At 40.7% G+C, this 26164-nt stretch overlaps 1 protein-coding gene across 5 annotated transcripts in view; it reads right to left on the bottom strand.

The window, feature by feature from the left end:
• PIK3R4 (phosphoinositide-3-kinase regulatory subunit 4) overlaps window positions 1-26164 on the bottom strand; it is a 74334-nt gene that overhangs the window by 1096 nt on the left and 47074 nt on the right. For 4 of the 5 annotated variants that reach the window (XM_061194686.1, XM_061194689.1, XM_061194687.1 and 1 more), the window contains 6 exons: window positions 10032-10196; window positions 6108-6319; window positions 4352-4483; window positions 1388-1488; window positions 677-765; window positions 263-371 (listed from right to left, as the gene is read on the bottom strand). In XM_061194686.1, the coding sequence (XP_061050669.1) occupies window positions 263-371; window positions 677-765; window positions 1388-1488; window positions 4352-4483; window positions 6108-6319; window positions 10032-10196 (808 nt within the window). Of the gene's footprint in view, window positions 1-262; window positions 372-676; window positions 766-1387; window positions 1489-4351; window positions 4484-6107; window positions 6320-10031; window positions 10197-26164 lie in introns of those variants that run through there. The other variant, XM_061194688.1, reaches the window with a different exon arrangement.

Genomic DNA, 26164 nt, shown 5'->3' with positions numbered 1-26164 from the left:
TCCTTATAAAGTTGTTTTAAGGACTTGGCAAGTGTTTAAAGTGCTTATTTTGAGCAGTGTACTTACACGTGCACTTTCTATGTTCATTCTACTTTAATAAAAGTTAATTTAAAAAATACAGAAAAGTCAAGAGAAAATAAAACATATTTTTTAAATTCAAAGAAATAGTGCCACTCTTGGCCATGCCATTTATTTGAATCAACATGATATTTATGAAAGCCGTTTTTGTTCCTACAAAAGTTGAAAGAAAGACTGCTTATACCTGGACGACTTCGGTGCCTTCAATGATTTTCCTGTAGTAGGACACAGATGAAGAACTAGTGCTTCCTGCAATGACATAGGACCTCTCTGGGTAAGCCAGGTCCCAAAACCTGGGGTAAAGGAAACAACTGGTGATAATCTCAAAGGAGATGGGGAGGGACTAATGATTACTGGCTGACACTCATCAATGCTAGCTTGTTCTCTTCTGCATTAGGAAAAGACAATCTTCTAGAAGAGCCTAAAATTAGTTACAAATGAAGTATTAACAGCTGTCCCTGCAAGAAGTAGATGATGTTAAACGTCACACTACTGCTGGTATCTATAATAAACAACACCTAGTGGTAACCGCAGTATCCATCCACATTTTATTACCTTTCTCCTTTCAAGCGTTGAATATGAAGTGTCTTTACTGTACCTTATTTTCATGTCTGAGCCAGCTGTTAGCAGGATGGGGTTCCCATCTGCAGGACTACAGTAGAGACCGTGGACACTGTGAGGAGAAGGCTTAAAGGAAATAAAGAAATAAAGAGTCAAATAACAGACACCAGTGTAGCCCATAAAGGATGTAGCCGTTTCTAGAGACAAGTCAGCTGTCTGTGGTTAACTGAAGATACTAGAAACAGATCATGTATGTCTCAGATCTTCTTTCTTTGGGAATTTAAAATGCATTTGCTCTATATCATCCTCAATGAAGAAGCAAAGCCTTTTCAGCTTCCTAAAATTCTCTATTTGGGATGAGAAGGACCCCAACTAAAGGAGAAAAAAATCTTTCCTACCTTCTGCCCCAACAAAACACCCTTAAAAAAGTGAGTATGAGGGGTCATGTTCCATTTTTTTAATGATCTAAGCTTTAATCTGTGCTTTTCCTAATTAACCCACATTTTACTGGGGTTCCAAAGAGACATCAGAAACCTTATGGAGCTGGCAACCAAAACACCCACAGAAGCAGACACCAGTAAGCGGGAACTGGAAAGCACACGGTAGCAATGCCCACCTAATACTTAGTAAAAACCCAAATTTAAAACATAACCCAAAAGCCCAACAATTATCATGTTTGGCAAAATGCCTGAAAGTGCTTGGGATGTGGGAGATTATGTTGGCCTTTATAATAAAAACTGGAGCAAACCTGTAACTCAGACAGTGGTGGTGCACCACTGGCCCAGAGCGTGAACCTTCTGTCGCCCGTCTCCATGTCCCACATGGATACTTCATTGTTGCCCTGGACAGCTGAGGGAAACAGGCCAGAACGTTACTCAGACAAGGTCTCCGCTCTTAGGGATTCATGTCTTGGTAGAGGTAGTCAGCCTACAGCCATTTCCATTTTTTCCCATCCTGCAAGAAACACTCACGAATACTTTTAAATAACACTGTGACCCTGCCACCACACTGGAGTGCAAAAAAGAAATGTTTTTTATAGCCTACTAGTCAATATTTACTGATGTCCAGCCAAGTGGAGAGAAGTGTAGGGTGGAAAAGCAAAGCATAAACAGACTCTGCCCTCAAGAAACCTACAGTCTAGGACTTCCCTGGTGGTGTAGTGGTTAAGAATCCGCCTGCCAATGCAGGGCACACGGGTTCGAGCCCTGGTCCGGGAAGATCCCACATGTCACGGAGCAACTAAGCCCATCTGCCACAACTACTGAGCCTGCGCTCTAGAGCCCGCAAACCACAACTACTGAGCCCACGTGCCACAACTACTGAAGCCCGTGTGCCTAGAGCCTGTGCTATGCAACAAGAGAAGTCACTGCAATGAGAAGCCCGTGCACCGCAACGAAGAGTAGCCCCCTCTCGCCACAACTAGAGAGAGCCCACACGCAGCAACGAAGACCCAACACAGCCAAATAAATAAATTAAATAAATAAATATATTAAAAAAAAAAAAAAGAAAAGAAACCTACAGTCTAGAAGGAAAGAAAAAAATATAAAGTATAAGACAATGAGCACAAAAAGAGAGAATGCAGAGTTCCACCTGCACTCAGGAAGACAAAGATCACATCCAGTGGGTGAGAATCAAGGCCGCCTCGTGGAGGTGTCATCACTGGGACGGAAAGAGCAAGTGAGGCTGGAGACACAGGTGGCACATGGATCACTTCAGGCAGAAAGGATGGAAGGAGTAAAGCACACACACCCATGTCTGGGTGCTGTGGTCTGACTGGAGCACATCTGTGACAGGAAGAGTGGAAGGAAGATTCTAGGGAAGGGAAGCTGCAGGCCTGAGAGAGGCTTTCTCGAAAGTAATTTGGAGCAGGAGAGTGACAGTACCCCAGGCTTCACTCCTTCATTAATATTTATTGAACCAACAATGCTTACTATGAACCAGTCACTGTCCTAGGCACTGAGGAGAAGAAGGCAAATAATGCAAAAAAAATCCCTTTTTCACAGAACTTTCATCCTAGTGGTGACAACCCCCCAAAAATGCAGAGGCCCCAAAGCAGGAATGTGCTTAGTTCAAGGAAAAGGCCAGGAAGCCCCTGTGGCTGGAACCCTATTTTACTGCACTGTGTTTTACGATGTCTCACACCCACACCTTTGTAAATATTTCCTCTGACAATAAGTCCTCCTCAAATTATCCTACCTTGGGTATGCCATGTGTTTCCTGTTGGAACCCTGACTGATCAAGAGCGTCAGTGAGGTAGCAGGGACAGATCCCATAAAGCCTCTGGGCCATGGTGAGGAGTTTGGCTGTTACTTGAGAGCCACTGGAAGGTAATGAGCAGAAGAAAGAAGAGTCTTAGGTAAGAATAAAAGCAGGGAGTTACAAGGATGTTGCACTAATAGGGACAAGAGATTATGGCTGTTGGGACTAGGGGGTCAGTGATGGAAATAGTAAAAGGTGCTCAATTCTGGACGTATTTTAGGACAGAACATGTACAACTGGCTGATGGACTGGAAGTGGGATGAGAGAGAAAGAAGAACCAAGGACAACGCCAGGCTACCTCCTGAGCTTCGCGCCTGAACGCTGCCATTTCCTGGGACAACACTGCAGGGAGAGCAGGCTTGTCTCAGGGGAGGAGGTGGTACGGGGCGGGCGGCTGGTGGAGAGGAGCCAGGTGTTCAGCTTGGACAGGTCAAGTTTCAGTCGGCTATCAGACATCTTAGGGAAGACTTTAAATAGGCACAAATAAAAATCTGAATAAATTTGGTACTATTTTGCGGGGGACTGGATGTGCTCACACAGGGAGCCAGTGCAGAAGGAGAAGAGGTTCAGACCAAGACTGAGACCTGAGGCCGGCTACGGCTTAGAAGTAGGAAGAGGAGGAAGAACCAGCAAATCAATCAACAGAAGAACCAAGAGAGTGATGGCCTCAAAGTCAGGTGAGGAAAGTGTTTCAGACAGAGGAAGTGATCAACCAACCAACTGACAAATCACGTAAGACGCAGGCTGAGTCATGGCCATTGAACCTGGCAGCACGATGACCTTGACACAGCAGCGCATGAGGTGCACCGTGTGGATGAGAAGGGACCAGGAAGAGCCTAGAGGCACGGGGACCAGCGAGAAAACATAAGAATAACGAGAGCTACCACTTATCAAGCACTCCTTGCATGCCAGGCTATGTGCGTTACATGTGTTTTCTGAAATTCTTACAACCTCTGCTAGCTAAGTATTTTTAACCACGTTTTACCGTTGAGGAAAATGAGTTTCAAAGACTTGCCCAAGTGTCTTGCCCGAGAATCCATACAAGAAAATTTGAATGCCCAATAAGAGAAAGGGAGGGAAGCTTGCAAGAAACTCAACAGAAATGGCAGCTGAGAAGGATGACTCAAGGCTTCTAACTTAAGATTTCCAGAAAGATGGTGACAACTTTAGCAAAAATAGGGGACACAGGAGAAAGAAAATAAATGGAAAGGAAATGGTGGTAGACAGGAATGGAAGGTGGTAGTGTGATTGATGAGATCATTCTGAAACATGATAAATAAGAAATGACAATGAGATATCAGTGGTGGGAACTTCTTCCATAATCAGAACTGAACAAAAGCAAGCATTTGGCTCATATGTAAAATAAAACTCTAAGGACATGAGTCTAAGCAGCAGGGGGTTCTGCACTTTCCAAGAAAGGCCCCCAACCCCGAGAGCCAGCCCTCCCTCTTACCTGCAATCACCCAGGACTGGTACAGCGGGTGCATGGAGAGGCGCCGGATGCGGGCCCTGGAAGGGTGGCAGTGACTGGAAATGGGCAGCTGGAACCGCATGTCCCAACACGCCATGGTGCCACTGCTTGTCCCTGAGGGGAGGAGAAGTCCAGAAGGTGACCACCCATGGTAAAGCACAGCAGGCTACAGTCATCAAGTGCTAATTCGCGAGCTTCGTACAGATGCGCGTTCAACGTGGCTTAGCCACTTGGAGACAAGGCTTTGTTTTCACTAAGCTGCCCTCCCCAACCCCAGTGTCAAACAGTGCCTTACGCCAAAGATACAAAGCACTGGCACAATGCTGCTACAAAACGGCCTAACAGATGTGAAGAGAAAACAAGTGATTCATTAATTACTGACACTTACTAACTGCCAAAAGTGCCCACAAAAAAACCAGAAGGCCTAGAGAAGACATAAAGTGAATCTGATAACTCAAAATGTTCAGGCTGCCTTAAATAACCAGAGGTGGTTTACTGGCATTCAGTGATCACTTTACCAATCCCAAAGTGGTAGCAGCTTTGCAGCTATCATCAGTTTCAATCATTTCCATGTGCCCTTTTCTCCGAAACATTCTGGAGACAGGCACGGGTGTCCAATCACAGCAGAAACTGGGGTGAATGCGTGCATATCTGCCCATGGCACCTTAAACCCCATAGACAGAAGGCCCCCCATCCCAAAGAATAATGCCCACCCTAACACCGAGATTGGTCTCCAGTTCCAGTGGAGAGATGGGGGTGGGAAAAGACAAAAGGGGCAGCGGGTCCCTCTGTCACCCTGCCCCTCTCCAGGACAATGGCTCAAATAGCCACAGCAGTACTCGCTGCCCCCCTGAGAGCCACCAGTGCCATTTGCTAATTTGCTACGTGTGTAATAGCTACTCTTCTAGGCCTGGCATTACATATTCCTAAACCAGTACAGTTTAGTCACACAAAAGGCAAAAAAATAATGCATTTCATATAAACTATATAAAAATAAAGATACTTAATGTCACAAATGCAAGTTAGGGAATCTAGAAACCAATATTCAAGCGCAGCAGATTATAATTCTTCTGAAAAAGAGTGCCAAGTGGGAATGAATAAACTCTAGTACCTTCTAAAGGGGCAGGTTCAAAGCCCTAGGAGAGAAAAAGGTGAAACTAAAACAGAGGGAAGCAGCAAGCAAGAGCACAGGGTACATCTTCAGCATTTGAGGAAAGGCGGGCAGGGAGGAATCACAAGGCAAGAAACCACTGTTTAGCTCTTCTCCTGTGCTGGATGCTTTTACCTCACTGAATCCTCAAAGCAGCCCTTAAAAGGATGAGCCCCATTTGAAGATGAGGATACTAAGACCCAAAAGAGTTATAATAAGCAGCTTGCCAGTGGTTAATGGAATTTAAAACCGAGTGTGCCCAAATTCAAATGCTCTCATCCATAAACGAAGCCTGCTGCTTCCCTGGCAGAATAAGAAAATGCCAGCAAATCTGATCACTGTAGTGATTATAAAGAGGCTCATTTAAGAAAGAAGAGAAAGAAAAAATTGTTTTATGCATTGGAATATTGATTTCACTCTTTCAAATCTGTTTTTTAATGAAAAAAATAAAATGCAAGTGATTATAACATAATAATTATGGGGGAAAAAAAGGACACGGGGGAAAATTACCAACGAAGAAAAAGGAAAGAGCTTTCCACTCCAGACAGTGGCATCCAGACCCAGTCAAGGACTTGAAAGGCAGCTCACCGATGCAGAGCCAGCACTGGTGGATGTCCACAGCAAAGGAAGTGATGAGGCCTGACTTAAGATCGTGCCTCAGCGTCCAGGCATTGTTGGAAGACCTGAGGTCCCAGCCCACCAGAGCGCCGTTCACAGTGGCGTAGGCCAGCACAGACTGCGCCCCGGAGTTGAAGTGATGCATGTCCACCACACAGCCGTCCTCCTTCTGGTCTAGGACTCTAAGGAGACACACATCAAAAGGCAAAGACTTTTCCAGTCACTAAAAACACTGTACCCTTCTCCACTGAAGATGAATCTATATTCTAACCATGGTCAAGAAATAAAAACTCTGTGACCCATAAGACAATGATAGCTGACCATTTTTTTAAAAATTATTTTAGAACTACAGAAGAGTTGCAAAAAGAGTACACAGACTTCCGTATATCCTTTGCTAAACTTCCCCTCATGCTAACATTTTACATAAACATAGACCATTTATCAAAACTAAGAAATTGACCTTGGTACAGTACCGATAAGGTACAAAACATGGTTGGATTTCATCAGTTTTCCCACTGGTGACCTAACCGCTCCAGACCAAGACACCGCCTGGCATCTACCTGCCGCGTTTCCTTTGTCTCCTCCACCTATGACAGTGCCTCAGTCTGTCCTTTCACAACCTTGACATTTCTGAATGTCATGTCATGTGTTCTCACAGAGTTGGTGCCTTACTGGGAGGGAGCCCACACGTGTGACGTGCCCGTCTCAGTGCACAGACGGGAGCACCTGACGTCAGCACGTGATGCCGGTGATGTCCACCTGGATCATGTGGCTAAGGTGGCGCCTGGCAGGATCCTCCACTGTAAACTTATTATTTTTTATTTTTCCATTTATAACTACTCTATACTTAGGGGAAATGCTTTTCAGACTATGCAAAAACCTGTTTCTGTGTAAACTTTTGTCCACTAATTTTAGGATCTGTGGACAAATCATGCCTGTGGTGTTCTATTTCCCTTGGTCCTTCTACACTTATTAGAATTCTTCTGTACGGAAAAGCTGTCACTTCTCTGTCAGCTCGTCTCCGTCAGTATGGACTTGTGGACATTTATTTTATCCTCTAAGTTATGACCCAACACGGTCGTTGCCTCTTGTTGTTCAGCTTGCTCCAAGTCTGGCCATGGGACACTCTGACAGGCTGGCTCAAATGCCCTTGCAATGTGCTCTTACTGACCACTTCCTAACCTTCTGGCATCACAGAATGCTCCAGACGCATCTTGTGTTTTCCCTGCCCAGGCTCTGGAATCAACCAGTTTTTCAAGGAGTCCTGGTTCCTTTTATTAGAGAATGGCATTTAAAACCAAGGTCTGTGAGCTAAGTGCTCATCGCTATGGGGGTGCCCCTGTGTCTAGTCCCTCTCAACGGCCAGAGCTAGGAAATGTATTCTGTATACTACCCTCATGCACACAGACCCATCTCTATTTCAGTATCTATTTGTGTGTGTCTACATGTACGTGTGTGTATATATACATGTGTGTATACACATACACAAAGATGTATGTCATGAGTCATACTGATATCGAGTCCATACCAATATCTATCCAGCACCAGGCTTCATTCCAGCCAGCCGCCTTTCCTTGTTTGTAATTTCTTTCCTCCAGTGAGAAACCTGGCTCACATTATCTACAATACGTTTACTTATTTATTCAACCCTAGTGTACAAATAAATTCATTTTGGAATTATTAAACCATACCCCTGTGAAAAACAACCAACTAGAATACAACGTTTGAGCTCAGCTCCTTTTGTCATTAGCCTGCAGTTTTCCCAAGTTGTTCAGCTGCCTCCTTTATTCCCCTTACTCTTCCACGTGACTATGTGATTCATCTGTACAACAGTTAGACTGACTGCCATAGGCTGCACTCTACCTCTCCCTCAATATCCTGGTTGCTTTGGGTTTTTTTTAATCTTATATACAGTAAAATTCATTTTGTGGTATACAGTTCTATGCATTATGACAAATCCATTTCATGTATCTTCTACCACAGAACCATACAGTACAATTCCACACCCCAAAATGTATCTTGTGCAGCCCCTTTGTAGTCAGCCCCTACCCCTATCCCCAAGCTGTGGTAACCATGGATCTGTTTTCCTCCCTATAATTTCATGTTTTCCAGAATAGCATATAATTGGAAACATACTATAGCCTTTTAGGTCTGACTTCTTTCATTAGAAAAAAGGATTTAAGATTTATCAATGTTGCTGCATGAATCCATAGTTTGTTCCCTTTTATTACTAATAATAGTGTAAAAAAACATTATTGATTCCTTTTTAAGTACTATTCCATTCCTTGGATATATCTATTTTTTTTAAGCAGAGGCATTTTTAAACTAAAAAGAATACCATAAACATACTGGCCAGCCTCCTTGATCAGTACGTATCATGCTTTTGCACATGCTACTATTTCAGCTTTATCAAGGGTCAGCAAACATTTTCTAACACTGACTATATTCCCTAAAGTGATAGTGAAAAGTCCAAATGCCAAATAAATTGTGAAAAGGTATCATAGATTCTAATTATTCAGAGTCATGGCAACAGCTGACCGGACTGAATGAAGGGCCCGTGCCTGGTTTCTTGGGAGCACCCTGCTGTCAGGCAGTGAAAGCTGAGCATCCTGTCACAATCTCCCACTCTAGGGAGTCGGTGTTGCTTACAGTAAAAACTTAACATTCGCAATGAAAAGTGCTGTCAGCTTAGATGTTCTCCTGCACAAAATGTACACACTGCTGCCAGGGGTCACCACGCCACACATTTTGCCAACAGGTCTTTGTTAATTTACACGGAACTCCATAGGAATGCTGCTCTACAGCCACCCGCTGCTGAAATGACTTTAATTAAAGGTTATTATAATATGTCCTGGACAAAAGCTGCCCAAGTCTGTTTAGTGAATGTGTTAAAAATAACATATTTTAATTTGCAAAGGCAAAACAAAGTAATGAACAAACAATAAAACAATACAAATAATAAAATCCCAGGTGACCCAACAATCACCCTTTTCTGCCTTAGCTACCCAATGGACGTGACTTATAATCCACTTAAACTGTAAGCATCTGTTCATTCTGCTTGCTTCCTGTGGGTCCACCACTATGTCTGCCCCACCCTACTCGACTACTCTGCTTTGGCTACATCTGGTGTCACCCCCTCCAGGCCTTCTTCCTTATCCACCTGCAAGCTGGCCCCCCATCCCTGTCACAGGGCACACTGTCACACTGCACTGAAATCATCTGTTCACTGGTCTGTCTCTCCCACTAGACTATGGTTTCTTAGAGAGTACAACTCATCTTATTCGTTTCTGGAATTTTCATTGTGCAGCACATACTAGTCAGTTGAAAAATTATTCTGCTTGATCTTAAATATCTTACCTTGCATGTGTTTAATCTACAGGCAACCACAATTTACAAGAAATGGAGGAAATTCTCAAATAAAACCAGCCAGGACCTTGTTTTTAAAATGATAAGCAAATCATCTGACTAAAACCTCTGCTCTGTGTTCCCTTCACCTCCAGAGGTTTTAATGCCAAGTAACAAAATGCTGACAACACATGAATTTTCTTTAATGAAGAACACTCACATTTTCAAATCAGCCAGCCAGAGTTGAGACAGAAGATGTAACTGATAATTAGGTTATTCAGACAGATTCCAGACTGGGATGGGCCACAAGTTCAAAGCTGCCCTTCTGACCTTTTGACAAACTGGCAGAAAGTAATAGGCAGACATAGTTTCCTGAAACTATGTGTGATAGATTTGAGTTGGAAAAACAATTTTATTTATTTCATGTGCTTAAAAAAAGAAGTACATTCTCATAGGTCCTCAGTTGATCCAAACTGTATTAGAGAGGGAGGGTTAAATTATCACAGTACACTAAATGCAGTTTAAAAAACACAAAAGATAGACAGATACCTGCTTTGTAGAGGATGAATTTTAGGAGACTTGGGCAGCTTAGAGGCCTCAATTCCAAGAAGCTGGACAGCACCATTATCAGACGCTATGGCTAAGTAGTGGGAACCCTGGCAGAATGTGAGTGTCTTGACACGTCCCCCTATTCGGCTATACGTAAGAATAGACCTGCACAAAAGAAAAGTAAGACTGCATTTCTGAAAAGCCACAAGAGTATTATTATTGCTGATATTAAATAGCCACATGACTATTAACAAACAAAAAGTACTACTCTGAGGTCTGTTTCACTCCTTGACCTCATAACAAAAACAATAATCCCCCTCAAAAGCACTGGTACAAAATCACCTTTTCTTCTGATATTTTTTAATGGCCATCTTCACACACTTCTCTCCGATCACAAAAAGACTGTCCATCCTCCTTGCCAGCTGGAACTCCCATAGTTGTGCCCCTGACCCAGTTCTCCTTCCTCTCTGCAATTCCTAAGCCCTACTCTTACCCCTGCAGTTATTTTATAATCCCTCAGATGCAGCCTGGCACAGCAGGAAAGGCACTGGCTTTGGAATCAAAGGGCTGAGTTCCACTTCTGACGACCCAAATGATCTAGGTCAAGCCATTAACCTGTTCTGCATCTCAGTTTACTCATTTATAAAACAAAGACTGCCCAATTTATGCAACTGGGACACAGTGTAAATAACATATGTCATAAAACATTCATTAATGCACAATATTATTATAATATTCAGTCTCTCCCACACACATTGACCTCTCAAGCTGCTTATCCTCCTTCTTTAAGTTCACTGCCAAACTTCTTGACCATGACCTACAAGGGGTGCCTGCCTCCCATCACCACAAAGTCCCTCCTTCATTGCCCTCTGCAAGGGCTGCATACTCAGCCTTCTAAGGGGCCATTCCCCTAAAAGGTCACAAGCCCCTAATCACCAAATTTATTCATCTCTATCTTTTGTAATTTATTTAATTTTATCATACAAATTAACACATATTAAATATACAAAAATTATTGAAATACAGAAAAGAATACAGAAAAGTAAAACCATAATTCTACCACCCAGAGAGGAACACTATTGACATTTTCTTATATATCCTTCCAGAGTTTTCTATGCATATTACACTATATTCATATTTGCTTTTCAAATTAATATGGAATCATATTTTATATATTTTTAATTAATCATGCCTCTCTAGTTCACTTTTTGTTAATAGAAGCTTTACTGAAATACAATTTGCATACCATAAAGTATAACATTTTAAAGTGTATAATTCAGTGACTTATGTAGCACTCATCAGTATTTCATCCCTTTTTGTGGCTAAGTAATATTCCAGTGTATGGATACACCACATTTGTTTATCTGTTCAATAGCTGATAGACATTCTGGTTTCCACTTTTTGGCTTTTATGAATAATGCTACTATGAACACTCGTTTATAGATTTTCATGTGAACAAATGTTTTCAACTCTCTTGGGTTTATACCTAGGAATGAAACTGCAGGGTCATAAGGTAAATCTATGTTTAGCATTTGAGAAACTGCCAACTTTTTTCCAAAGTTGCTGCATCATTTTACATTCCTACCAGCAAGGTACAAAGGTGCCAATTTCTCCACATCCTCTCCAGCAGTTATTGTCTTTTTGATTATAGCATTCTAGTGGGTGTGACGTGGTAACTCACTGTGGTTTTGATTGACATTTCCCTAATGATGTGGAATATCTTTTTTGTATACATATTGGTCCTATTGGGAAATAAATCTACAATTACCCCTTTATATTCTTGGGAGAGTCGTTCCAGGACCCCCAGTGGATTCCAAAATCAGTGAATGCTCTACTCCCTTACAGTCAGCCCTCTGTATCCAAGGGTTCCATATCCACAGAAAATATTCTATCCATGGCTGACTGAATCTACAGAACCCACAGGTATGAAGGACCGACACTATCTGAATCCTCTGCTTTTTAATTGAGTTGTTTTTTTATTGTTGAGTTAAAAGAGCTCTTTACGGGGCTTCCCTGGTGGCGCAGTGGTTGAGAATCTGCCTGCCAATGCAGGGCACACGGGTTCGAGCCCTGGTCTGGGAGGATCCCACATGCCGCGGAGCGACTGGGCCCGTGCGCCACAGCTACTGAGCCTGCGCTCTGGAGCCTGTGCTCCGCAACAAGAGTGGCCGCGATAGTGACAGGCCCGCGCACCGCGATGAGGAGTGGCCCCCGCTTGCCGCAACTGGAGAAAGCCCTCGCACAGAAACGAAGACCCAACACAGCCATAAATAAAATTAAAAAAAAAAAAAAAAAGAGCTCTTTACATATTCAGGGTACTTAAACATATGATTTTAAAATATTTATCTCATTCTGTGGGCTTTACTTTCGCTTTCTTGACAGTATCCTTTGAAGAACAAATGTTTACAATTTTGATGAAGTCACATCTATTTTTTGTCACTTGTGCTTTTTGATGGTATATTTCAGAAACTCTTGCCTAATCCAAGGTCATGAAGAACTACATGCTTATGTTTTCTTCAGTTTTATAGTTTAGCTCTTACATTTAGGTCCATGATCCATTTTGAAAAATTCTCTGCAAACTCATTCTTTTGCACGTGGCTGCCCAGTAGTCACTGCACCAGCTTTTCAGGCTATTCTATCCCCCATTCAACTGTCCTGGCACCCTTCTCAGAAAACAATGACCATAAATGCACTTCTGCATGTCAGTTCTAGCCCACTGATTAATATATTTATCCTTACGCCAGTAATACAGTGTCCTGACTGCTGTAGTTTCATAGCAAATCTGGAAGTGTGAGTTCTCAAACTTGGTTCTTTCCTAAATTTTAAGACTGTTTTGGCTATTTAAGTCCTTTGCATTTCTTTATGAATTGTAGGATCAGAATGTCAATTTCTGCAGAACAAGGCAGCTGGAAATTTCATACAGATTTCATAGAATCTGAAGATCAATTGGGATGTCTTTCCACTTATTTAGGTCTTCTATAATTTCTTTTTTTTTTATATCACTTCTATCAATGATGTTTTACAGTTTTCACTATTCAAGTCTTGTACTATTTTGTTAAATTGATTCCTCAGTACTTTATTCTTTCTGATGCTACAGTAAATGGACGTGTTTCCTTTATTTCATCTTTGGATTGTTCACTGTTAGCAAACAGAAATCCAATTGAGTTTTGTACACATAAACACAACATAATCTTCTATTCTGCAACTTTGTGGAACTCATGTTAGTTCAAACAGGTTTTTTTTTTTTTTAACATCTTTATTGGAGTGTAATTGCTTTACAATGTTGTTAGTTTCTGCTGTATAACAAAGTGAATCAGCTATATGTATACATATATCCCCATATCCTCTCCCTCTTGCATCTCCCTCCCACCCTCCATATTCCACCCTTGTAGGTGGTCACAAAGCACAGTGCTGATTTCCCTGTGCTATGCAGCTGCTTCCCACTAGCTATCTATTTTACATTTGGTAGTGTATATATGTCAACGCTACTCTCTCACTTCGTCCCAGCTTACCCTTCACCCTCTCCGTGTCCTCAAGACCATTCTCTACATCTGCGTCTTTATTCCTGTCCTGACCCTAGGTTCATCAGAACCATTTTTTTTTTTTAGATTCCATATATATGTGTTAGCATACGGTATTTGTTTTTCTCTTTCTGACTTACTTCACTCTGTATGACAGACTCTAGGTCCATTCACCTCACTACAAGTAACTCAATTTCATTTCTTTTTATGGCTAATATTCCACTGTATATATATGCAACATCTTCTTTATCCATCAGTCGATGGACATTTAGGTTGCTTCCATGTCCTGGCTATTGTAAATAGTGCTGCAATGAACATTGTGGTTTTGGATTATGGTTTTGTCAGGGTATATGCCCAGTACAGGCATTGCTGGGTCATATGGTAGCTCTACTTTTAGTTTTTTAAGGAACCTCCATACTGTTCTCCATAGTGGCTGTATCAATTTACATTCCCATCAACAGTGCAAGAGGGTTCCCTTTTCTCCACACCCTCTCCAGCATTTATTGTTTGTAGATTTTTTGATAATGGCCATTCTGACTGGTGCGAGGTAATACCTCACTGTAGTCGGATTTTCCTTTCTCTAATCATTAGTGATGTTGAGCATCCTTTCATGTGTTTGTTGGCAATCTGTATATCTTCTTTGGAGAAATGTCTATTTAGGTCTTCTGCCCATTTTGGGATTAGGTTGTTCGTTTTTTTGATATTGAGCTGCATGAGCTGCTTGTATACTTCGGAGATTAATCCTTTGTCAGTTGCTTCATTTGCAAATGTTTTCTCCCATTCTGAGGGTTGTCTTTTCATCTTCTTTATGGTTTCCTTTGCTGTGCGAAAGCTTTTAACTTTCATTAGGTCCCATTTGTTTATTTTTGTTTTATTTCCATTTCTCTAGGAGGTGGGTCAGAAAGGATCTTGCTGTGATTTATGTGATAGGGTGTTCTGCCTGTGTTTTCCTCTAAGAGTTTGATAGTGTCTGGCCTTACATTTAGGTCTTTAATCCATTTTGAGTTTATTTTTCTATACGGTGTTAGGGAGTGTTCTAACTTCATTCTTTTACAGCTGTCCAGTATTCCCAGCACAACTTATTGAAGAGGCTGTCTTTTCTCCACTGTACATTCTTGCCTCCTCTATTAAAGATAAGGTGACCATGTGCATGGGTTTATCTCTGGGCTTTCTATCCTCTTCCATTGATCTATATTTCTATTTTCGTGCCAATACCATGTTGCCTTGATTACTTTAGCTTTGTACTATAGTCTGAAGTCAGGGAGCCTGATTCCTCCAGCTCCGTTTTTCTTTCTCTAGATTGCTTTGGTTATTCGGAGTCTTTTGTGTTTCCATAAAAATTGCGAAATTTTTTGTTCTAGTTCTGTGGAAAATGCCAGTGGTACTTTGATAGGGATTGCATTGAATCTGTAGATTGCTTTGTGTAGTACAGTCATTTTCACAATGTTGATTCTTCCAATCCAAGAACATGGTACATCTCTCCATCTGTTGGTATCGTCTTTAATTTCTTTCATCAGTGTCTATTTTTTCTGCATACAGGTCTTTTGTCTCCTTAGGTAGGTTTATTACCAGGTATTTTATTCTTTTTGTTGCAAAGGTAAATGGGAGTGTCTCCTTAATTTCTCTTTCAGATTTTTCATCATTAGTGTATAGGAATGCAAGAGATTTCTGTGCATTAACTTTGTATCCTGCTACTTTACCAAATTCATTGATTAGCTATAGTAGTTTTCTAGTGGCATCTTTAGGATTCTCTATGTATAGTATCATGTCATTTGCAAACAGTGACAGTTTTACTTCTTCTATTCCAATTTGGATTCCTTTTATTTCTTTTTCTTCTCTGATTGCTGTGACTAAAAATTCCAAAACTATGTTGAATAATAGTGGTGAGAGTGGGCAACCTTGTTTTGTTCCTGATCGTAGAGGAAATGGTTTCAGTTTTCCACCATTGAGAACAATGTTGGCTGTGGGTTTGTCATATACGGCCTTTATTATGTTGAGGTAGGTTCCCTTTATGCCTACTTTCTGGAGAGTTTTTATCATAAATGGGTGTTGAATTTTGTCAAAAGCTTTTTCTTCACCTACTGAGATTATCATATGGTTTTGCTCCTTCAATTTGTTAATATGGTTTAATCACATTGATTTTCGTATATTGAAGAATCCTTACATTACTGGGATGATAAACCCCACTTGATCATAGTGTATGACCCTTTTAATGTGCTGTTGGATTCTGTTTGCCAGTATTTTGTTGAGGATTTTTGCATCTATGTTCATCAGTGATATTGGCCTGTAGTTTTCTTTTCTTGTGACATCTTTGTCTGGTTTTGGTATCAGGGTGATGGTGGGCTCGTAGAATGAGTTTGGGAGTGCTCCTCCCTCTGCTATATTTTGGAAGAGTTTGAGAAGAACAGATGTTAGCTCTTCCCTAAATATTTGATAGAATTAGCCTGTGAAGTCACCTGGTCCTGGGGTTTTGTTTGTTGGAAGATTTTTAATCACAGTCTCAATTCAGTGCTTGAGATTGGTCTGTTGATATTTTCTATTTCTTCCTGGTTCAGTCTCGGAAGGTTGTGCTTTTCTAAGAATTTGTCCATTTCTTCCAGGTTATCAATTTTATGGGCATATAGTTGCTTATAGTAATCTCTCATGCCCCTTTGTATTTCTGCAGTGTCAGTTGTTACTTCTCCTTTTTCGTTTCTAATTCTGTTGATCTGAGTCCTCTCCCTTTTTTTCTTGATGAGTCTTGCTAATGGTATATCAATTTGGTTTATCTTCTCAAAGAACCAGTGTTTAGTTTTATTGATCTTTGCTACTGTTTCATTTCTTTTTCATTTATTTCTGATCTGATCTTTGTGATTTCTTTCTTTCTGCTAACATTGGGGTTTTTTTGTTCTTCTTTCTCTAGTTCCTTTAGGTGTAAGGTTAGATTGTTTACTTGAGATGTTTCTTGTTTCTTGAGGTAGGATTGTATTGCTATAAACTTCTCTCTTAGAACTGCTTTTGCTGCATCCCATAGGTTTTGGGTCGTTGTGTTTTCATTGTCATTTGTTTCTAGGTGTTTTTTGATTTCCTCTTTGAGTTCTTCAGTGATCTCTTGATTATTTAGTAGTGTATTGTTTAGCCTCCATGTGTTTGTATTTTTTACAGATTTTTTCCTGTGACTGATATCTAGTCTCATAGCATTGTGGTCAGAAAAGGTACTTGATATGATTTCAATTTTCTTAAATTTACCAAAGCTTGATTTGTGACCCAATATATGATCTATCCTGGAGAATGTTCCAAGAGCACTTGAGAAGAAAGTGTATTCTGTTGTTTTTGGATGGAATGTCCTATAAATGTCAATTAAGTCCATCTTGTTTAATGTGTCATTTAAAGCTTGTGTTTCCTTATTTATTTTCATTTTGGATGATCTGTCCATTGGTGAAAGTGGGGTGTTAAAGTCCACTACTATGATTGTGTTACTGTCGATTTCCCCTTTTATGGCTGTTAGTATTTGCCTTATGTATTGAGGTGCTCCTACGTTGGGTGCATAAATATTTACAATTGTTATATCTTCTTCTTGGATTGATCCCTTGATCATTATGTAGTGTCCTTGTCTCTTGTAATAGTCTTTATTTTAAAGTCTATTTTGTCTGATATGAGAATTGCTACTCTAGCTTTTGATTTCCATTTGCATGGGATATCTTTTTCCATGCCCTCACTTTCAGTCTGTATGGGTCCCTAGGTCTGAAGTGGGTCTCTTGTAGACAACATATATATGGCTTTTGTTTTTGTATCCATTCAGCCAGTCTATGTCTTTTGGTTGGAGCATTTAATCCATTTATATTTAAGGTAATTATTGATATGTATGTTCCTATTACCATTTTCGTAATTGTTCTGGGTCTCTTTTTGTAGATCTTTTCCTTCTCTTGTGTTTCTTGCCTAGAGAACTTCCTTTAGCATTTGTTGTAAAGCTGGTTTGGTGGTGCTGTATTCTCTTAACGTTTGCTTGTCTGTAAAGCTTTTAACTTCTCCAACGAGTCTGAATGAGATCCTTGCTGGGTAATCTTGGTTGTAGGTTTCTCCCTTTCATCATTTTAAATATGTCCTGCCACTCCCTTCTGGCTTGCAGAGTTTCAACTGACAGATCAGCTATTAACTTTACAGGGATTCCCCCTGGTATGTTATTTGTTGCTTTTCCCTTGCTGCTTTTAATATTTTTTCTTTGTATTTAATTTTTGATAGTTTGATTAGTATGTGTCTTGGCATGTTTCTCCTTGGATTTATCCAAGGGGAAGTATGGGACTCTCTGTTCTTCCTGGACTTGACTATTTCCTTTCCTATGTTAGGGAAGTTTGCAACTATAATCTCTTCAAATATTTTCTCAGTCCCTTTCTTTTTCTCTTATTCTTCTGGGACCCGTAGAATTCGAATGTTGGTACATTTAATGTTGTCCCAGAGGTCTCTGAGACTGTCCTCAATTCTTTTCATTCTTTTTTTTTATTCTGCTCTGCAGTAGTTATTTCCACTCTTTTATCTTCCAGGTCACTTATGCATTCTTCTGCCTCAGTTATTCTGCTACTGAGTCCTTCTAGAGAATTTTTAATTTCATGTATTGTGTTGTTCATCATTGTTTGCTCTTTAGTTCTTCTAGGTCCATGTTAAACGTTTCTTGTATTTTCTCCATTCTATTTCCAAGATTTTGGATCATCTTTACTATCATTACTCTGAATTCTTTTTCAGGTAGACTGCCTATTTCGTTTTCATTTGTTTGGTCTGGTGGGTTTTTACCTTGCTCCTGCATCTGCTGCATATTTGTCTGTCTTCTCATTTTGTCTAACTTACTGTGTTTGCGGTTTCCTTTTCGCAGGCTGCAGGTTCGTAGTTCCCATTGTTTTTGGTGTCTGCCCCCAGTGGGTGAGGTTGGTTCAGTGGCTTGTGTAGGCCTCCTGGTGGAGGGGACTGGTGCCTGTGTTCTGGTGGATGGGGCTGGATCCTGTCTTTCTGGTGGGCAGGGCTGCGTCCAGTGGTGTGTTTTGGGGTGTCTGTGAACTTAGTATGATTTTAGGCAGCCTCTCTGCTAATGGGTGAAGTTGTGTTCCTGTCTTGCTAGTTGTTTGGCATGGGGCGTCCAGCACTGGAGCTTGCTGGCCGTTGGGTGGAGCTGGGTCTTAGCGTTGAGATGGAGATCTCTGGGAGAGCTCTCGCCTATTGATATTACATGGGGCTGGGAGTTCTCTGGTGGTCCAATGTCCTGAACTCAGCTCTCCCACCTCAGAGGCTAAGGCCTGACACCAGGCTGGAGCACCAAAACCCTGTCAGCCACATGGCTCAGAAGAAAAGGGAGAAAAAAAGAAAGAAAGAAAAAAAATAATAATAAATAAAAAAAATTAATAAAATTAAAAATTTTTTTTTAAATACAAAAAATAGAGCAACCAAACCAATAACCAAATCCACCAATGATAACAAGCGCTAAAGACTAAACTAAGATAAATGTAAGAATCAGAAACAAATCAGTCACAGACAGCAAACCCCAAGTCCACAGTTGCTCACAAAGTCCACCAATTTTGGGATGATTTGTTGTCTATTCAGGTATTCCGCGGATGCAGGGTACATCAAGTTGATTGTGGGCATTTAATCCACTGCTCCTGAGGCTGCACGGAGAGATTTCCCTTTCTCTTCTTTGTCCGCACAGCTCCCAGGGTTCAGCTTTGCATTTGGCCCCACCTCTGTGTGTAGGTCGCCCTCAGGCATGTGTTCCCACCCAGAGAGAAGGGGGTTAAAGCAGTGGCTGATTAGGGGACACTTGCTCATTCAGGCCAGGGGGAGGGAGGGGCACAGTAGTTATAATTGGAATGCGGGGCGAGCCTGTGGCGGCAGAGATCAGCATGACGTTGCAACAGCCTGAGGCGCACCATGTGTTCTCCTGGGGAAGTTGTCCCTGGATCATGGGACCCTGGCAGTGGCGTGCTGCACAGGCCCCCCGGAGGGTGTGGATAGTGACCTGTGCTTGCACACAGGATTCTTGGTGGCTGCAGCAGCAGCGTTAGCAGTTCATGCCTGTCTCTGGGGTCCCAGCTGATAGCTGTGGCTCATGCCCATCTCCGGATATCATTTAAGCGGTGCTCTGCCTTCTGTGGGCAGACAGGGGAGGAATCCCCTCTCCTCCCGCACCCCAAAACAATGGTCTCTTACCTCTTAGTCAGGTCCAGACTTTTTCCCGGACTCCCTCCCGGCTAGCTGTGGCACACTAGCCCCCTTCAGGCTGTCTTCACGCAGCCAACCCCAGTCCTCTCCCTGGTATCTGACCTCCAAAGCTGGAGCCTCAGCTCCCAGCCCCACCCACCCCGGCAGGTGAGCAGACAAGTCTCTCAGGCTGGTGAGTGCTCGTCGGCACTGATCCTCTGTGTGGGAATCTCTCCGCTTTGACGTCTGCACCCCTATTGCTGTGCTCTCCTCCGTAGCTACGAAGCTTCCCCCCCGCCCAGCCCCCATCTCCACCAGTGAAGGGTCTTCCTAGTGTGTGGTAACTTTTCCTCCTTCACAGCTCCCTCCCAGTGGTGCAGGTCCTGACCCTATTCTTTTGTCTGTTTTTTCTTTTTCTTTTGCCCTACGCAGGTACATGGGGATTTTCTTGCCTTTTGGGAAGTCTTAGGTCTTCTGCCAGCGTTCAGTAGGTGTTCTGTAGGAGTTGTTCCACATGTAGATGTATCTTTGATGTATTTGTGGGGAGGAAGGTGATCTCCACGTCTTACTCCTCTGCCATCTTGAAGGTCCCTCCGTTTTTTCTTTTTATTGCGTAAGACAGTCTATATACAGGATCATACTGTCAGCTAATAGTTTTACTTCTTCCTTTCCAATCTGCATGCCTTATATTTCTTTTCCTTATCTAACTGCCCCACCAAGAACCTCCAGTACAATGCTGAATGAAAGCAGTGAGAGTGGACATTCTTATCTGGCTTACCTTAGGGGAAAGCTTTCAGTCTTTCACCGTCAAGTATGATGTTATCGGGCTTTTCATAGATGTCCTTATCAGTACTCGTCTATAACTAGTTTGTTGAATTGTTTTTAATCATAAAAGGGTGTTAGATTTTATCAAATGTTTTCTGAGAGTCTTTTGAGATCATATGTGGCCTTCATCCTTTACTCTATTAATATGATATATTCACTGATTGATTTTCATATGTTGAAAAGGGTTTGCATTCTTGGGATAAACTGCACTTGGTTATGGTATATAATCCTTTATTATGTTGAATTCAGTTTACTAGTATTTTGTTGAGGATTTTAATGCCCATATTAACTATGGGTCTTGATCTGCTGTTTTCTTGTGATATATTTGTCTGGTTGTGGTATCAGGGTAACACTGGCCTTATAGAATGAGTTAGGAAATGTTCCCTCATCTATTTTTTGAAAAAGTTTTTGAAGGATGGGTGTTAATTCATGAAGCATTTGGTAGAATTCACCATGAAGCTATCTCAGCCTGGGTTTTTCTCTGTGGGAAGTTTTTCTTTTACTTACTAATTTAATCTTTTGTTTTAGGTCTATCCCGAATTTCTATTTGTTCTTGATTCACTTTTGACAGGTTGTATCTCTCTAGGAATCTAATTTGTCCATTTCATCTAGGTCATTTAATTTGTTGGCATACAGCTGTTCGTAGTATTCCTCGGTGCTCCATAGTAGTGTACGCAATAGTAACATCCCCTCTTCCATTCCTAATTTTAATAATTTGAGTCCTCTCCCTTTTTTTAATTGGTTATTGTAGAAAAGCTTTGTTAATTTTGATCTTCCCAAAGAACTGACTTTTGCTTTTGTTGGTTTTTCACCTTTATTTTCTATTCCCTATTTCATTTGTTTCCTCTTTAGTCTTTATGATTTCCTTCCTTCTACTTGCTTCGGGTTTACTTTGCTCTTCTTTTTCTATATTTTTAAGGTTAAGGCTAAGTTACTGATTTATGATCTTTCTTCTCTTTAAATACAGATGTGTACAGATATAAATTTCTCTTCGAACACTCCTTTAACTGCATCCCTAAGTTTTGGTATGCTGTGTTTTCATTTTCAATCATCTCAAAATATTCTCTAGTTTCCCTTTGAACCACTGCTTATTTTGCCATGTGTTGCTTAATCTCCACATACCTGTGAATTTTCCAAACTGCTTTTTGTTACTGATACCTAGTTTCATTCCAATGTGGTTAAAGAACATATATGTTGATATGGCTCAGTGCCTTTAAATTTATTGAAGCTTGTTTTCTGTCCTAGATATGATTTAACCTGGAAGTGTTCCATGTGCCCTTGAGAAGAATGTGTATTCTGCTGTAGTTGGGTGGAGCGTTCTATAGTTGTACGTTAGAGCTGGTGGGTCTGCAGTGTTGTTCAAGTCTTCTACTGCCTTGTTGATCCATCTATAATGAAAGCAGAGTACTGAAGTCTCCAACTATTACTGTTGAATTGTCTATTTTCCCCTTCAATTCTGTCAGTTTTTCCTCCACTCGGGGACTCTGCTGTTGGTGGCATTTGTTTGTAATTGCTATGTTTTCCTGATGCACTGACGCTTTCGTCATTATAAAATGTCCTTGTCTGTCTCTAGTATCAATTATTGTGTTAAAATTTATTCTGTCTGATATTAGCATAGCCGCTCCAGCTCTCTTTTAGGAACTGTCTGCATGAAGTATCTTTTTCTTCAGTCCTTTTACTCTCACACTGTGTCTTTGAATCTAAAGTGTTGTCTCTTGTGGACAACACATAGTCATATCATATTTTGTCATACTTTCTGCCAACTCTGCTTTTTGACTACCTTTAATGGAATTACCAATAAGGTAGGACTTATGTTTGACATTTTGCTGTTTGTTTTCTCTGTGTCTTACATGGGTTTTTTTCTTTTTCTGGTTGTTGTTGCTCTTCTATTCCACCACTGCTGTCTTCTTTTGTGTTAAAAAGATATTTTCTAGTACACCATTTTAATTCCCTAGTTTCTTTTACTATGTGTTTTTTGTGTTTTACTAAATGTTTTTAAGTGTTTCTTTTAGTGGTTTCCCTGGGAAATACAATTAACGTCTAAAAACAATCAGATTAATACCAACTTTGCTCCAATATATCTGTTCCCTCCTCCCTTGTCTGTATTATTAACGTAATACAAATTACACCTTTATATATTATAAGCCCATCAACACAGTTTTATACTTATTTCTTTATATAGTCTTCTCTCAAATCAGACAGCAGGTAAAAAGAGTTACAGAAAAAAATAATTTGTACTGTCTTATATTCACTCATGTATCTACCTTTACCCCATGCTCTTTATTTCTTCATGTGGTTCAAGTTAGTCTCATGTCCTTTCCTTTCAGCACAACAGACTCTTTTTAGTGTTTCTTTTAGGGAAAATCTGCTAACAATAAATTCCCTATTTTTATTTAACTTGGAACGTCTTCATTTCTCCTTTGTTTCTGAAAGATAATTCTGCTGGATATAGAATTATTGATTGACAGTCTTTTTCTTTCAAGATTCTGAATACATCATCCCACTGACTTCCAGGCACCATCATTTTCTGATGAAATGTCAGCTGTTAACCTTGCTGAAGATCCCTTGTACAAGATGAGTCACATTTCTCTGCTGCTTCAAAATTTTCTCTGTGTCTTTCATCAATTTGCCTATAATGTCTCTAGTATGGCTCTCTTTGATCTTTATCCTACTTGGAGTTCGTTGGGCTTCTCAGCTGTGCAGATTAATGGTTTTTGTCAAATCTGGGGGAGTTTCAAACCACTTTTTCTTCAAATATTCTTTCTGCTCCTTTTTCTCTCTCCTTGCCTTCTGGGACTCCTATCATGTGTATGTTGTTTCCACAGGTCTCTGAGGCTCTGTTCAGTTTTCTTTATTCTTTTTTAGTTTTTATACCTCTGAATGGATGGCAAACTGATTTACCGTCAAGTCCCTGTTTTTTTCTCTTGCCAGTTGAAATCTGCTGTTCAACCCTGAATTTTTCGTTTCAGTTATTATACTTTTCAACTCCAGGATTTCTGTTTATCATTTCTATCCCTTTGACATTATCTATTTGTTGAGACATTTTTCTCATACTTTCCTTTCAACCCTTTAGACATGGTTTCTTCTAATTCTTTGAACATATTTTTAGTCACTAATTTAAAGTCATTGTCTAGTAAGTCCAATGTCTGGGATCAGTGAGGTACTGTCTCTATTACCTGTATTTTTTCCTGTGTATAGGACACACTTTCTGATTTCTTTGCCTGACCTGCAATTTTTGTCCAAAACTGGACATTCTAATTGATATGTATCAACTTCAGAAATAATATACCAATGTTGTTGCTGTTTGTTTAGTGACTTGCCTGGACTAATTCTACAAAGTCTGTATTCTTTCTCATGTGTGGCCACTGAACTCTTTGTTCAGTTAGATTAGTGGTCAGCTAATGACATTTCCTTACATCTCATGAATTGATAAGGGCTCCAGCCTTTGCTGAGGCTCTCTGTGCTTGCTGTGGCACACCTTCAGCAAAGCAGTTTACAACTTGGCCTTATCCTTCATTTCCTGCTTGCACAGAGTCTCAAGGTCAGCCAGAGGTGAGAACCTGGGGTCTCCTCAGTTCTTTCTTGGGCTTGTGCACAACCGTGCAAGTGTATGTGGTCTTACAGATACCCATGAATACATCCAAACTTTTCAAAAGGCCCCTACTGATATCTCACTCTTGCTTCAAAGTTTTTTCTCAGCCTCTTATGAGCTACAACTGGGAATGCCACCTCAGGCAGCTGCAATGTTAAACAAATACCACCAATAATTTCAACAAATGCCCTATGGGTAGAGTTTTTCTCAAAGAACAAGGCAATAGTCAGGTCAAATAAAGATAGGCCCTGATTATGGAGCTTTTCAGCAAACTGGTCAAATAGTGACAATTCTCTGGAGATGGGGCTTTGGGGGAGTTCCAAAGCCATTACGACCCTGCCAGTGGCTACTTAGCTGTTGGTTTTCATAGTTACTGTAGTTGTGGGACTATTAGTCTTCAAAGCCATCACAGAGCTTGGTAGTGGGGGATGAAACTGGGGACCACATACATGGTTCACTGTTCTGAGAGTCAGCTGTTTTTCTTGAATAAAAATTTTCAGATTGATGTAGGACTTTAATTTCTAGAATTCTGAAAAAGTTGATTTTGACAGTTTTTGCCAGTGTTCTCATTGTTTTTATAGAGGAACAGATTTTTTAAAGTCCTTACTCTGTCATTCTAAAAACAGAAACCCTACCTGGGTTCTTAAACCTACTTCTCAAACCTATATTTCCACACACTATATCAATATATTCCATATCAAAAAAATGTATTTCCACAACAATCACTTATTTATCCATTTTCACCCCTACTGCTGAACTTTTGGTTTGCTCCCAGTTTTTTACAATTAAAAAGAAAGCCAATCTGAACAGCCTTAAAACTAAATCTCTCAGTTTATTCTTAGTATCTCCTTAGGATATGTACATCATAAAGGCTTGTAATATATAATGTCCAAAAGCCCTCCAGGGATTATGGATGTATGAACTATACTTCACCAAAGGGCACTGTGTGAGAACACCCAAATGCTTTACTAGGCTTTCATGCCACTTGGCTTTTTTACTGCATTTGAGAGCTGTTTATAAGTCCCTTTCTTAAACCCTTTCTTCTGTTGCAGTATGACATAACTTAAATGGTTTCTTCTCCCTTCTTTTCTGACTACTCGCTTCCTGTCCCCAAAATTCAATTTTGTAAAATTCAGGCCTCAGGCCTCCTCAGGTCTTTACAGCCCTTTAGTTCAGGGTAGCGATACCACTCAAAAATTTCAGCTTCCAACACTATCTGTGACTCTAAAATATGTAATCTTAACACTGATAACTTTCTTGCACACGCTTCATATTGTTTCAACTCTTCATTGGGACAAAACTCCTCTTAGATGTTTTACCATCAAATTCGGCAAGTACCAAATACATCAATCTTCCCTAAAATTGAGAAGCTAAATGAGCCAAAAATGGGGTTGCACAAAAAGTGTATATGGAAAATACAGTTTAGAATACTACAAAGGATTAAATTGAAAAAAAAATCTATGTAAAAGTGTAGAAAAACAGCAATTTTTCAAGAATTAGTCCCCGAGGGACAAACTAAAGGTTTAACTCAAATAAGAAAGAAGAAAATGGCAGAGCCAAGATCCAGATGGCCTAAATCACCAATCCAAATTCAATGAGAAAGTCAGAACTGGAAACTGGGTGGTCAGCCAACATAATGCATAGGGGAAAAGCCTCAGTAGTCAGAAGGTACTAGTAGATTTCCTAAGAAAATATAATATCACTTTTGCTGCTCTTTCCCAGCCACCAGCTGCTCCCCACATGGTTCTAGCAATAATAATGGCCTCCTTCTCCCTCATCAGTTCACAAAGGCATGTGATGAGGGCAACACTTTCTCTTCCCTTCCCCTCTTCCCCTCCCTGGACCTAGAATGAAGCACCTCCAAGCCAAGGCCTACTGCAGTCCACAAACAAGAAAGCAGGTGTTAACAGCAAAGCAAGAGAGCAGCTGTGACCAGAGGGAACCCAATCTCCTAATCATCATACAAACTTCCTAAAGACTACAGTTACTGCCAGCTAAATTGCTGCATTTTCTGGTATACCACTGCCTAAAAT

The sequence above is a fragment of the Eubalaena glacialis genome, chromosome 6 (assembly GCF_028564815.1).
Source record: "Eubalaena glacialis isolate mEubGla1 chromosome 6, mEubGla1.1.hap2.+ XY, whole genome shotgun sequence".
NCBI classification, from domain to species: domain Eukaryota; kingdom Metazoa; phylum Chordata; class Mammalia; order Artiodactyla; family Balaenidae; genus Eubalaena; species Eubalaena glacialis.
The sequence above is the reverse complement of the archived record's forward strand: the minus strand, read 5'-3'. Positions and strand labels throughout refer to the sequence as shown.